At 36.4% G+C, this 13,365-nt stretch overlaps 3 protein-coding genes across 8 annotated transcripts; 2 read left to right on the top strand and 1 right to left on the bottom strand.

The window, feature by feature from the left end:
• The first annotated feature begins 2,463 nt into the window (after positions 1–2,463).
• LOC120004401 lies at positions 2,464–5,334 on the top strand. The gene is made up of 4 exons (XM_038853750.1): positions 2,464–2,902; positions 3,127–3,707; positions 4,536–5,051; positions 5,169–5,334. The coding sequence occupies exons 1-4, from the start codon at positions 2,656–2,658 to the stop codon at positions 5,292–5,294; spliced, it is 1,470 nt and encodes a 489-aa protein (XP_038709678.1). The 5' UTR covers positions 2,464–2,655; the 3' UTR covers positions 5,295–5,334.
• Positions 5,335–6,181: 847 nt separating this feature from the next.
• LOC120004402 (protein RADIALIS-like 4) lies at positions 6,182–7,491 on the bottom strand. The gene is made up of 2 exons (XM_038853751.1): positions 6,889–7,491; positions 6,182–6,582 (listed from the first exon to the last, which is right to left on the bottom strand). The coding sequence occupies exons 1-2, from the start codon at positions 7,164–7,166 to the stop codon at positions 6,558–6,560; spliced, it is 303 nt and encodes a 100-aa protein (XP_038709679.1). The 5' UTR covers positions 7,167–7,491; the 3' UTR covers positions 6,182–6,557.
• A 2,277-nt stretch (positions 7,492–9,768) lies between these two features.
• LOC120004302 (dnaJ homolog subfamily B member 8) lies at positions 9,769–13,206 on the top strand. Of its 6 annotated transcripts, XR_005469495.1 has the most exons (7): positions 9,769–9,923; positions 10,198–10,290; positions 10,583–10,613; positions 11,462–11,579; positions 11,908–11,977; positions 12,682–12,708; positions 12,823–12,864. XR_005469495.1 is itself a non-coding variant. In XM_038853612.1 (6 exons), exons 1-6 carry the CDS (start codon positions 9,858–9,860, stop codon positions 13,095–13,097), a joined length of 405 nt encoding a protein of 134 aa, XP_038709540.1. In that variant the 5' UTR covers positions 9,769–9,857; the 3' UTR covers positions 13,098–13,206. The 6 variants fall into 6 exon arrangements, 3 of the variants coding, with proteins under 3 accessions (XP_038709540.1, XP_038709541.1, XP_038709542.1); XR_005469494.1 differs by lacking the exon at positions 11,462–11,579; XR_005469492.1 differs by lacking the exon at positions 11,462–11,579 and having other exon boundaries at positions 11,784–11,977.
• The last annotated feature ends 159 nt before the right edge of the window (positions 13,207–13,365 follow it).

Below are 13,365 nucleotides of genomic sequence, written 5' to 3'. Positions count from 1 at the left end.
AAATATTTGATTTTCGATTGCGATTAATTTGGTTTTTATTATCGTTTGATTCGTCATGTTAAATACAACACATTTATGATTTTTTTTCAAATTTTTTTAAAATAATTTAGTGCACCAAAATGGTGTACCGGTTTGATCCAGTGTTTTTCCATGTGTACGTGCTCAGGGGAAAAAATCATGGTGCAAACAAACCTGGCAGAAAGCCCAAAATGTTCAAAGCAACCAGAATGTCCAAGTTATATGTATGTATATATGTTGGGAAATACAAGAAGCATATATAAAGCAATGTAACTTTGTCTATGTGTATGTACGTATATATAAAAGTCATTTCTTTTGGCAACTCTTTTCACATGTTGAATGAGACAGTCAACAAACAACAGCTTCACAAAAAAAAGTTTATAAAGCAACGTGACTTTTATATATGTATGTGTGTATATATGGTACTCATTTCATTTGACAACTCTTTCCACATGTGGAATGAGGCAGTCAACAAACAAGAGTTTCACAAAAGTTTACATTGCTTTATATATGCATTCTAAATTGAAATGAATCAAAAAAATTTATCCATGATTTTGGAGAATTTAATGAGGAAAGTTCCCCCCACTTAATTCTTCCTCTCACAGTCCAAGCAATGTGGAGTTACTCTACCCTCCTTAACTCTCCTCACTTAATTCTCTAAAACATCAATCGAAACAAGTCCTTAGGTGTGGCGGAAAATATCCCGACAATATATATGAGTTTCAAACACTTCTATAATATGAAGCAAAAAGATAAAAGGATACGCCATTTCAAAGGGATTGCTTAGACTATGAGAATACAAAAAAAGGAAAGAAAGAAGGGTTTCTAGACATATTAGACTTGATATTATATATACCCAATATATGATATTCCGAAGTGGTCCTTTTTCTAAATCATACACAATTCTTGAAAAGGACAAATCCCATATTGATTGATTGGGTACCCAATCTGTCATAGTCTCATTAACATCTGTACATCACATCTCAATCTGCAATCTGTTCATTACAACTTGGATAATGAAAATACCAACAAGAAAATTATGGCCCATGATGCTTGTCTACATTCTTCTCTCTTTTATCGTCCTTCTTTTTGTTTTTTCTTCTGCAGTTTACCTCGTAATAACATTAATTAAGGACATGTCAATTTCTCCTGGAAGGATTTGGTTGTACTATTTTTCTAGTCGTTTGTTGAAATTGTTGGAATGTATTTCTTGGGGGAGGTGAATGGAACAATACAAGAGTCATTGACTATTATGGAAACATGCATACACACCTATGCTTGATTGCTTGCAACCCATATGTATGAATAATAACTTAAATGAAATTGAGGGTCCCATGTATTAATATGAAGGTCAAGCTCATTCATCATCAATAAGTTGATAAAGTGTGACGAAAAATGATAAACATATCGGTAATTGAGATCGTAGTTATCCCAGTTACTAAGGTGGACGTAAAATATCCAAGTGAATTTACAAGCTTTACATGTCTCGCATGATGAATATGAAATTCTGTGCGTACAACTCAACTGTTCGGATAATTAAGATACTAACTATTGAAATCTCTATCGTAACTGTAAAGTGGGGTTATCTAGTCATTGATTGTAAGATTTCCAAAGGGACAATTGAATGGCTTGGTGGATCATGAAAAGAGCTCACTCACAACCAATGGGTTTAAAATATGTAATCTGGGCTTGTTTGAAGGTTCAGGAAGCCCGTTTAGTAATACAATAGGCCCAAGATTATTTGCCGACCGTTGGGCCCAATTTGAAGTGAACTCCAGCTATATTGTTTATAAAACAATGGGAAATGGTAAGTCCATTTCTTAATCCAGGAATTTATGCCTATAATGAGAGATAGTGTGCTACAATTACCCCAAAATCGTGTGATTGAGTGTTTTGATGTTTTTTTTTTCTATAAAGGGTTTCATTGGACAACATCTAGATGTACCCGAATAACATTGTCCCGGACAGACTAAACAAAAACAACACACATGAATTGGATTAAGATTCTTGACTTCCCCTTCATCAAGAAAGACCATCTCTACGAGATCTAAGAGCCCTATCATTATGCATCAAATATGTGTCATTGGAACACATCATCGAAACCGATGTTGTGAAGATCTATACTACAAGAGAAATTTTTGTTGAGAGAAAATTTTAAATATTTTAATGTTCATAATGTCAGAATATAATAGATTTTGAAGAAAAAAAAACAAATCATAAATTCTAAATTTTAAACCATAAACTTTAAATGTTAAACACGTACAAAATCATGATTTAAGAGGATTTTTAAATGAAAATGTAGTCAATTTCAACAAAACCACTCCCAACCGATGTGGGACTCCAATAGTATTGTTTATCTATTTCTAATCCTCTATCATGAGATGGTTAATTCAATAATATCTTTGATAATAAGGATAATTATATGATGATTAGTTCAATAATATCTTTGATGATAAGGATAATTATATGATGGTTAGTTCAATAATATCTTTGATAATAAGGACTCTGAAGATGTTTATATATCTCTGTTACTATTTCTTGGTCAATGACGACAATTGTACGAGGGCAAAACATCAAACCTATTTCATAGAAATCTTTATGTGAGACAGCTGCGAGCCGTGTCCAGATTCCAGAGCAATGGCAAAGCAGCTGCTTGTGAGATTTTTCTTGGTAAGTGTGCTTGTGTTGGGGATTTCTGGTGCAAGAGGAGAACAGTATATCTCTGCCGTTGGGGACCCGGGAATGAAAAGAGATGGATTGAGAGTGGGGTTTGAGGCTTGGAACTTCTGCAATGAAGTTGGAGTAGAAGCTCCTGGAATGGGAAGCCCAAGAGCTGCTGATTGCTTTGATTTCCAACACAGTACAAATCAAGCAGCCAAAAACAGTGGGTCTTTCTCCTTTGGTTTTCTTTTTCCTCTGTTAGTTTCTCAGTTCCTAATCACACTTTGAAATGGGTATGCTTAATTGGTTACTATTAGAATGTTCTGAGTCCAGGGTTTATGCATTACTTTGTGACCTTTTCTTTTCCTGCTTTGCTAATGAAACCAATTTGATGCTCTTATATGGACACTTATGTTTTGTTATAATTCTTTACTGATATTGGGGCAGAATCTTTTCTGGAACACAAGGTAACAGAAGCTGATAACAAACTTGGGGTGGGGAAACCATTCACTGGATTGAACCCAAATGACACTAACAATGCAGACCATTATGCAGTACAGAAGGAGCTGTATCTGGGTTCTTTGTGTGAAGTTGAAGACACACCAAATCAATGGCAATTTTGGATGGTTATGCTAAAAAATGGGAACTATGACACTAGGTCTGGGTTGTGTCCTGAAAATGGTAAAAAGGCACCACCTTTTAATCCAGGTAGATTTCCCTGCTTTGGAGAGGGGTGTATGAATCAACCCATTTTGTTTCATCATCAGACGAAGCTCTTCGATGATGGTACAATGAGGGGAGGATTCAATGGCACATATAATTTGGGTGCTGATATAGAGAATGGACTTGATGGGATCTCCTTTTATGAGGTGATTTGGGAGAAGAAAGTTGGTGTTGGGAGTTGGGTTTTCAATCATAAGCTCAAGACTTCAAAGAAATACCCATGGTTGATGCTCTATCTTAGAGCTGATGCCACCAATGGATTCTCTGGAGGATATCACTATGACACAAGAGGCATGCTCAAAATTGTAAGTTGAAAAAAAATATGGCATCTTTACCTTTTTTTTTCCTTAGTTAATTACAAACCCATTTAGATTTCCTTATCATGATGTTGTGTGAAGGTGAACTCAGCTGAAAATTATTCCTTCCTTTCAGTGCTATGTGTTGATATTTGTTTCAATAACAGCTAAGGAGTGGAAAAAGATTGTTGTCTTCTTTATATTCTTCTTCCTTTTTCGGTGGTGATTAGGGCACACAGACACTTTGTTGCTGTACTTGCTTGTTATGGAATACAGTCATTAGATAAATTTGCATCTCTTCAATGGCAATTAAAGCTGAGTTTTTCCCTGCTTTGATGAATTCTTCAGCCATTTTGGAGTAAAAAAACTTATATTTAAAGCATATACTCTTTGATTGTTTTGTGTCCTAAACTTCTGAATGCATTGGACTCAACTGATATTGAGATTGGATTTGATGTTGGCTTCAAGGACTGTTCCTTTCTCGATAGGCTGTGAGTCATTATCAAATTAGACGGCCTGTATATCATTATTTTCATTTCTTTCAGCAGATAAAACAACTTATATGCCAAAGTAGCAGACTAAGCATGTATGTATATTCAATACAGTCCACTTGCCCTGATTCTTAATTATGGTAGAATCAACTTACACTTTAATATTCGATCACCTTGTACTAACTTGGGCTTCTAAAAAACAGAGTTGACATTGGACCGTTGGACCTGAAATTTTTTACAGAAGCCACATTGTTTCTTGATTAATGTTGTAGAGACATTCAGGTCATGCTGTCTGCATCTATATGTTGCAACATTTCTGTGTAAGTAACATTTTGTTGCCGTTCAGCTTCCAGAATCACCTAATTTCAAGGTCCGATTGAGTTTGGATGTCAAAAAAGGTGGAGGACCAAAGAGCCAGTTCTATATGATAGACATTGGCAGCTGCTGGAAAAACAATGGTGCTTCATGTGATGGAGATGTGCTAACCGATGTAACCAGATATAGCGAGATGATTATCAATCCTGAAACTCCAGCTTGGTGCAACTCCGCAAGCATTGGCAACTGCCCACCATATCACATTACTCCAAACAACACAAAGATTTATAGGAATGATACTGCCAACTTCCCATATGGTGCATATCACTATTATTGCGCTCCAGGGAATGCTCAACATCTGGAAAAACCTGTCAGCACTTGTGATCCTTACAGCAATCCTCAGGCACAAGAGCTAGTTCAGTTGCTGCCTCATCCAATATGGGCCGAGTATGGCTATCCAACCAAACAAGGGGATGGTTGGGTAGGGGATGGAAGAACCTGGGAGCTTGATGTTGGTGGGCTATCTAGTAGACTCTACTTCTATCAGGTCAGTATATTTCACAACCCTCTCTGAGGAACTATTATATTAAATTCTCTAGACCTTAAGTAAATGGGATTAGGGCTTATTCGATGATGACGGACGATCACATTTCTTTTACCGCAGGATCCTGGCACTGCTCCTGCAAGAAGAATATGGACATCCATTGATACGGGTACTGAAATTTTTGTCAGTGACATTGATGAAGTAGCAGAGTGGACCTTAAGCGACTTTGATGTTCTTCTGACATAATTCATTGATCAATATTTCATTTTTTCAAGCTTTTCATTCAGCATTTCATTTAGTTTTAGAATTGAGAGAGAGACACAAAGCAAGAAGATTTAACCATTGTTGACTTGAATGGAAAGTGAGGAATTCTTATCAAGCTGTCATATTGAAAACCCAAAATGCAGTTAAATAGTTCAGAGGACTGGTTGGTCTGGCATTGGTAGATAGGGTTGGCCAGCCCAACAGGACCTCCACATTCTGCTGTTATTTTCATGGGCCCATGGTGTTGGACTTCTTGTCACTAGGAGCCCATGAAAATGATGGTCCCAAAAGTCCACTTGATGACTGCTATTACCTGTCAGTTGAAGCTACTTTAATAAAGAATAATTAGTTACTTGAGGAAGCTATACAAGTAATCAACATTCCAACTACTCTTTGTTATAAGAAGAAGAAAGTACCATAATTGGAGGGTGTGAGAGGGAGTACTACTAGCAAGTGTAGTACATTTCATGGTCTTGCAGATCTGCAATTTTCCATTACTAAACTGATAAAGTTACAGTGTGGGTAGTACACATTGTGAGCTAGTCCAGATAGAACTTGATAGTACATGCTGGTACGGTGTACTATATATATACATATAAATACCAGCAGGGAGCCAGAGACTGGAAAACCCTAATTCACAACCCCCAAAATCCATGATATATTGTCTGCAGATTTGCTAGGAAGAAATGAAATGTAAGTTGAGAATGTAACATTGTGAGAGAGAGGGATAAGTAAGAGGAGACAGAGACGGGGAACAGGCTGAGCATGGATGGAGCTACTAATAGAGAATCTGTTTTTGGCTCTATCCATGCACTGCCTCTTCCCTGGCTATTATATTCCTCTTGCTTTTTCTCCTCTCTGGTTTTTCATCTCTTTTTCTCCGTGGCTGCTTTAGGTAAGTGAGTGTTTTCTATTGCACAACTGTAATACTGTTAGTGAAAGTTTGATAATTATTACATCATATGCAATTATTGTAGGAATTCCCTAAAATGTAACATCTGAACCTTTGATTTTATTGAATACAAATTTCCAGATTAGGTCCAATACAATCTCAACAATGGTCAGTTCAACATAAAGCCATATGCAGCAGAACTCTATAAATAGTTTCACTTTCTCCTTGAAGTGGGTTTCGAAGAATCAAACAAGGGATGATTTGGTTCAACTACCCATGTTTTTACAAGGCACAAAGCTTCCAAATAGGACTTTTTTCTGCCTTGAATGATGAATAGCCAATTGCCTTGACAATCAATTTATGTTCTCTCCCAGCAAACTGTACACACAGAAGAAAAATTCTGGAAATTTCAGAGAGGGAACTTCAGAAAGAACCAAAACCAACAGGGTTTTCAATCATTGAATTGCAAAGAAAGACCAGAAGAGCAGACTTTTTGGGAAATTTTTTTCCCCAGTAAGGCAGAGAGTGTTTTCCTCCCAATTGAATCAATTCCATTCCAAATATGCAAAACACTAGAAAGTATTTTGAAACAGAGTACAGTATTAGAACCAAATAGAACAAAAACTTTGTTTCAGATAGAAAAGTAACAAATCTGTTTATGAGGAATCAAGAAAGAGTTCTTACTTGTGATCTTCATCAGTCCAATGAAGAGTGCAAGACTGAGCTTCTCCAATTTGATAATCAAATTGACCAGACTCTATACACTGCAAATCCTCAAGAAGAATCACATAATGTTTCTTCACATCCTCAGCACTCTTCTTCCCTCCAATCATGGATGCAACCACTTCCCATCGATCTGGGTCTTGTTCATCAACCACTGCCAAAGCCAGCTCAAAGAGCTTGTTCTCTTCCCAACTCCACCCACAAAGCACCTTTGGAAACAACTCCATCTCACTCTGCATACAAAGTCAAGACACCACACACACACACACACACACAACCTTTTGAATAATCTCACTTAATTTGGTCCCTTTTAAAGAAGACCCAGTTGGTCATTCACCTTGTACTTGTAGTGTGTTCATCAGAATAACAAGAATCAAGAATCTTCTGTGATACCTTGTTTGATTCTCTCTGGCGAGATCCTAGCATGAGGCAACCCCTGATTTATTGGAGATGCAGATATATGTGCATGTGACTGCAAATCTACTCTAAAATTGTTTTTTTTTTTGGTTTCTTAAAATAGGGTGGGTGTGTGCCAGCAACAAAGTAACAAACAACCCAATACAGAAGTACAAAACCTAATATACCTTATTAACCATTTCCTGCAAGACCCAGATTGTGATTTCTCTCTTTTTTTTTATGAATCTTATTTGCACCCCATTTTTTGTTAAGTACACCCCATTCACCCTTTGAAAATACACTAGATTGGGGTGTACTTAGCAAAAAATGGGGTGCAAATAAGAGTCATCTTTTTTTTCTCTTTCCAATAGTATTATAATAGCATTGGATTCCAATATTTCATTAGTTGTCTGTAAAAACCCAAAATTAGGGTTAAATAATAATGGCAAATAACTGGCTTGCAATAAACTAAGGAAAGAGACTTATGTGGGTAGAATTACTTTAATAGGGTAAAGTAGCCTTTTAAGAAGATATGTTTGCATGTCTCCTTCAGTCCGGACAGTTTTTAGGACTTTGGGGGATTTGCTCTTGGCCTTTACATTCCTCATCACATATTATTTGAGCCTTAGTGCGCGTTTAACATGTGTATTGACACATAAGACAATTGAAATATCACCGCAATGACAATGATTTGGAGCTCTTCCATAATTGCCAGGTCAAGAAGTTTTTCCCAAACCCTAAACACTAACGGGACATTTGAGTGGTGTTTTGAAGGAAACAAGGATGAGACGATGATGAGATTAATGTATTCTCTTATTTGGTTAAGTGTTAAAGGGTGAAATCCCAAAACTCATTTCCACTCTCTATTCTCCACAAAGGAGAACGAGTTTTGATTTGTAAAATACTCTTTAAACTTGTTATAAAGTATTGTTTTATTTTCTAAAAAGGTAAAAAAAAAAAATATGGAAACTATACTATTAATATTTTCACATTTATACTTACTCTTTATTTTATACCAAACATGACCACGCTCACCTCACACTCATCTCACACTCACCTCGCACTCATCTCTTTTATATATCATGCTCACTTCACATAATTATGAATTAAATACCCTGTTAAATCCTAAATAGTCAATAAAGTTAAAAGACAACAATCAATTATCTCTCTCACCAAAAAGTCTCAAAATGGGTTCCACAGACAGCCAATAAGTTGAAGGATAAGTACCATAAAAAACAATGTGGGGCAACTTCTTTCTTGAATGAGAAGTCCATCATCAGATAGGTTAGAGTTTGTGGATCTGACAATTCAAGAAACCTAATTGAACAACGATATTTTTCTAAAATAATAAGTTGTGATCACTGAAATTATGATTGATGGAGCCCATAGTGCCAGATATACTTGAGGACACCATCAATCATAAGACGAATACATCATTACAACACAGTTCCTCGCATATCGATTGAAATAAACAGCAGCACCAAGATCTGAGATGACATCACAACCAAAAAAAATATTTTTGCTTTTGCTAATTTTGAAAGGTTGGTTTGTTGGAGATGCTGAAAAAGAATTGATTGTGTCTAAGGGTGAAGCAAGGAGTGGATGTTAGGGAGACTGTTAAAAATTGATGAGTCCCTTGGAAATTTTTTTAAAGATTATTTACAATATTATAAAATTATAGAGTAAGAAGAGCATCATGAAGAAACTTTTAACTTAGCAGTGTGGTCAAAAAGGTATGATCTTGTAAAATAACATTATAATTCTAATAAAGTTTCACTTAAATATTCATACATTTTGAGCTATTGTTAAAAGACCCACAATAGAATATTAAGCCCAATGAAGTCCAAGACCAAGTTGAAAGGAAAGAGCCCAATTGACTAGACATTTTGTAATCCTAAACTAATTCAAAACCAGTTAAGATAATATCAGTTATAGATAAGTATAAGTATTTTTTTTTTACAAAAAATTTGGGAGACTACAATCTATTGTAGTACCCTCGCATCCGCCCTTGATTGTGTCGATATGCACAGTTAAATTAGATTTCTTGATTTGTGCAGAAATCGCCTCGTTGTTCAGAACTCAAGATCTTACCATAATAATAGTACTATTGTAAGTGATGATGTGGAGGAGGTTAAGAGAATTAGTAGTCATTATGGGTTGTTAGTTGTTCGTATAATCCTTTTTCATATTGATAATCATTGTCAAAACATTGAAGGGCAAATTCAGAAATCTATTCACAATGCATTGCAATTTAGTTACATTTACCAAACACTAAAATGTGTTTACTTTGTAGTTGTACTACCTTAGCTTGATTTCTAGTATTAGGATTCCTATTACGATCGCAAATCAATGGAACCAAACGGACACTAAAAGAAAACCCCTATCAACTGTAGTTTTAACACGTCGTACAAGTTTGTACGACCCCATATAAGTGTACAATTTTTCCACCTAAAAAAAAGGAAGCTGGATTATATTTTATATATATATATATACACACACTTCCATTAATATACCTCAAAAGAGAAAATTCAGATATGCTGGGCGATGAGGCAAGGGTCTTGCTCGGCTTCCCTGCCAATTCTCGCCCCAGCCCCTCTCAGGTAACTTCGATTCTCAACATCAGACCACTTTTAGGGTTTTGAATCACGATTGTTCTATTCGATTGCCTGAATTTTTGTTCGATCCTCCTTCTTTAATTTTTTGTTTACTGGGGAATTCTTCCTTTGATCGTGTGTTTCACATTTCTGACATGAATCCCATGGATTAGCTGAAGCGGTTGATATTGTTTCAATGTTCTTTTGTTTCTTTTTTAGTTTTTGAACTTGGAATGGAAAGTTCAATCGTGTGTAATAAGCTGGTGATGGTGTTGGTTAGGTTAAAGCAGCTTACAGAAAGAAAGTATGGGAGTCTCATCCTGATCTCTTCCCTGTTGGTGAGAAGTCTAAAGCTGAGTCCAAGTTTAAATTGGTAAGCAAAATGAGGCCTGCTGTACTATTCTTAGATTTCTCTGCATTCTCATTCTGGTCCTGGAATTATTTCTGTCTTCTTCTTGACAAGTTCGGATGCTTTGTTTCTAGTACGGCATATCAACTCAGCTCATATGTTACTATTCTATTTTCCTGTAGATACCAATGAAATAAGAAATGGTTTTTAACTAGGAATAGGAGTTAGAGATTGTGGATAAGAAATGGTTTTTAACTATTCTATACTTTTCATAGTTGTTTAGTTAGTCTGACCTTGGCTCGTGCATCTATGGCAGATTTCAGAAGCTTACACCAGCCTGGTATCTGGTAACCCCTCCTGTCTTTTTGTGTTACGAGATAGATTAAAATTGCGGCTTAAGTGATCGTGGTTTGCAAACTCCTTGAATGGGCAAGTAAAATTATTGGATGAGCATAAATGACTAATACACTAGTGAAGCCAGCCTATAGACTTGATAAATACTGGGTGATTACAAATTCCATGAGCTCTCCAATTGAATATCTTACCTTGATTTGTTGAACCTGTTGGCTTTTTGTTGGAAAATTCTTTTTTCCTTTTTCAAAATGTTTTCCCTTTGTCTAATTGCCCTTGTTTTGAGTTCAATGCTTATCTCCGAACTATGGCTTCTGCAATTAGCATACGGTTGCCCAAGGGTTTAATTGAATGTTATTGAGAGGGAAAAAAAGTCAGTCGGGTATTTGGGGACGGTAAAGGTAGGTAAACAACACCCGTGCATGACTCCCGTAGTGGGCGGGGCTGGGGACAATCAAGATATACGCAGACCTTACCCTACATAATATATGTAGAGAGACTGTTTCTAATAATTGAACATTTGACCTTTAGGTTGCACCCCTGTAACTCTACCACTAACTAAGCATGCAATAAGAAAATTGCATTTGATCAGGTTTCAGCATGTCAAAAAGGTAAATTCGTTCCATAATCGGTTGTTCTTGTTCTTTGAGGTCTTCTTCATGGTCAATACTATTAATCTGCTGACTAGATGCTGTTAATCTTCTAGGTAATGTCTGCTTTGCTACTTTCTCCTTTCATTTTCTTTTTTGCAGTACAGATGTCATTAGCATCTTCTGAAGAAAAAAATGACACCATTTGTTTTGGAAATGTTCCACAATGAGATTTTATATTACTGATTTTGCAGACTCACAGTTGTAGTTTTGGATTGATAATATCATTTTCTCTTTGATGCTATTGGATCCTGGAGTCTATATCCGCAAAAACTGATTGGAATTGATTTCGCTATAAGTACAAGAACAGAGGTATATCCAGGCGATATTGCTTGATATATGCTAGCTAATTATCCATGAATTCAATATTCTTGTGATGATGGAAATTCAAACTGTCTTCATGGTGGCAACATGAGATGAATTGCTTGGAGCTACAACAATTTTCTATACGCGTACTTAGACATGCTGATCTCTTGAATGTGAACATATCCTGATTGTGTATGATCATGTTCACAGCAAAAGGCATAGTTGTTGTCTGCCTCAGAAGAAACGGAACTAACTTGCTTATGACATATGTACAACTTTCGGCTGATGGGATGCTAACTACGAAAAAAGCTTGATGATGTAATTTCCTTTTCAGTGTCATGTTGGAAAGCATGACGAATAACTGGCTTGTGGAGTCCGATAAACAAGCCGTGCCTGAAGATGAGGTACTATTGAACTTTGTATTCTTTTTCCTAAAATATTGTACGATATTCAATGTTGGTTTACTTTCTGCTTACGGATGTTAGGGTTTGTGTTAAATTTCTGATTTTTCTCTCCGGGAATAGATACACTGAGATGGAACAGATATATCTAGACCAAATGGACGACAATGAGAGTGAAGAAAATATGTTTGTTTGAATTTCTATCTTTTAATAGTTATTATATCATTGCAGTGGTACAAAGATTTGTGCAACAGTGGTCCAGTCATTGGGTCGCTACATAAACTGATTTATTTGTTTGGGTGTTGCACTTGTATCTTCCGCGGCTTTTTTGTTTTGTACTATTCTTGATCTAGCGTCATCCTTCACATAAATGCTGACTTTGCATGATTGTCATGATTTTGTTGCTGCATTTTGATTTGACTGCTTTCATTCTTTCTAAATCTCAATCCCCGATGGCTGGGTTTTGTGTTGATGTTTGGAGGTTTCTTGCCTCAAATGCTTTCCCAAACGGGGATACCTGCCTTGTGCATTGGAATCCTTGAAGACCATATTAAGATGCCCATTCGGATTGGAGTTTGCAAACCATGTTTAGCTCTTAAGAACTACACGTCAAGATATATATATATTTACAGATAAAAAAAGTAGTTTGCACAAGTGGAATATTCACACAGAGTTTGCTTGGTTTTGAATGTGATGATTATTAACAGGTGCAAGCAGAGAAGGTTCGGCTTCAGGTACCTTTCTTGTCATTCTTGTCTATCTAAAACAACCAAGCGCTTCTTTTTTGCTTTTCTTTTCATATGTTCATTATGGTTGCTTCCTGCTCACTCTCTCTCTCTCTTAATTAGCCACATATTCACGAGTGGTGAGAACAGGAGTGCCAAGGGCAAGTGGTGGAAGCAGGAATCAGGCCTTAATTAAGATCCCTTTCCTTTTCATTATACTAGGAACTCTTGGCCTCGGGGGTTCAAATGCAACCAGGTGATTAGTGATTTAGTGGTACTTTGTTGTAGAAGTTTGTTGGGAGAGTAAATAGTTACACACATTTCTTTCAATCTCTCTTCTCAGGGCTTATAAAAGGCAAAAGGAGGCATATCCTTCGCACAATCCCTTTCTTCCTTGATCTGATACTTGCAGTTGGAACAATTCTGCATTGTGAAATAATGTGGCATTTTAAGTTAAATTTGGTGTCATTTCATTATTATACTACCATTGTATAGTGATGTTGAATTACTTTTTTGTTTGTGACTTGGCTTTCTCATTGTGGCTGCTGTCCCACATTCTTTCTAGACATGATAACTTATTGGGGACTTCTAAATCTGGCGTGAATAGAGGGGTGTAATATGAGCCAGTCCAAACGCAACCTTAGTTTTCACCATGGTCAGTGACTC

The sequence above is a fragment of the Tripterygium wilfordii genome, chromosome 8 (assembly GCF_013401445.1).
Source record: "Tripterygium wilfordii isolate XIE 37 chromosome 8, ASM1340144v1, whole genome shotgun sequence".
NCBI classification, from domain to species: Eukaryota; Viridiplantae; Streptophyta; class Magnoliopsida; order Celastrales; family Celastraceae; genus Tripterygium; species Tripterygium wilfordii.
Note: the sequence above shows the minus strand (reverse complement) of the source record. Positions and strands in the feature narration are given on the sequence as shown.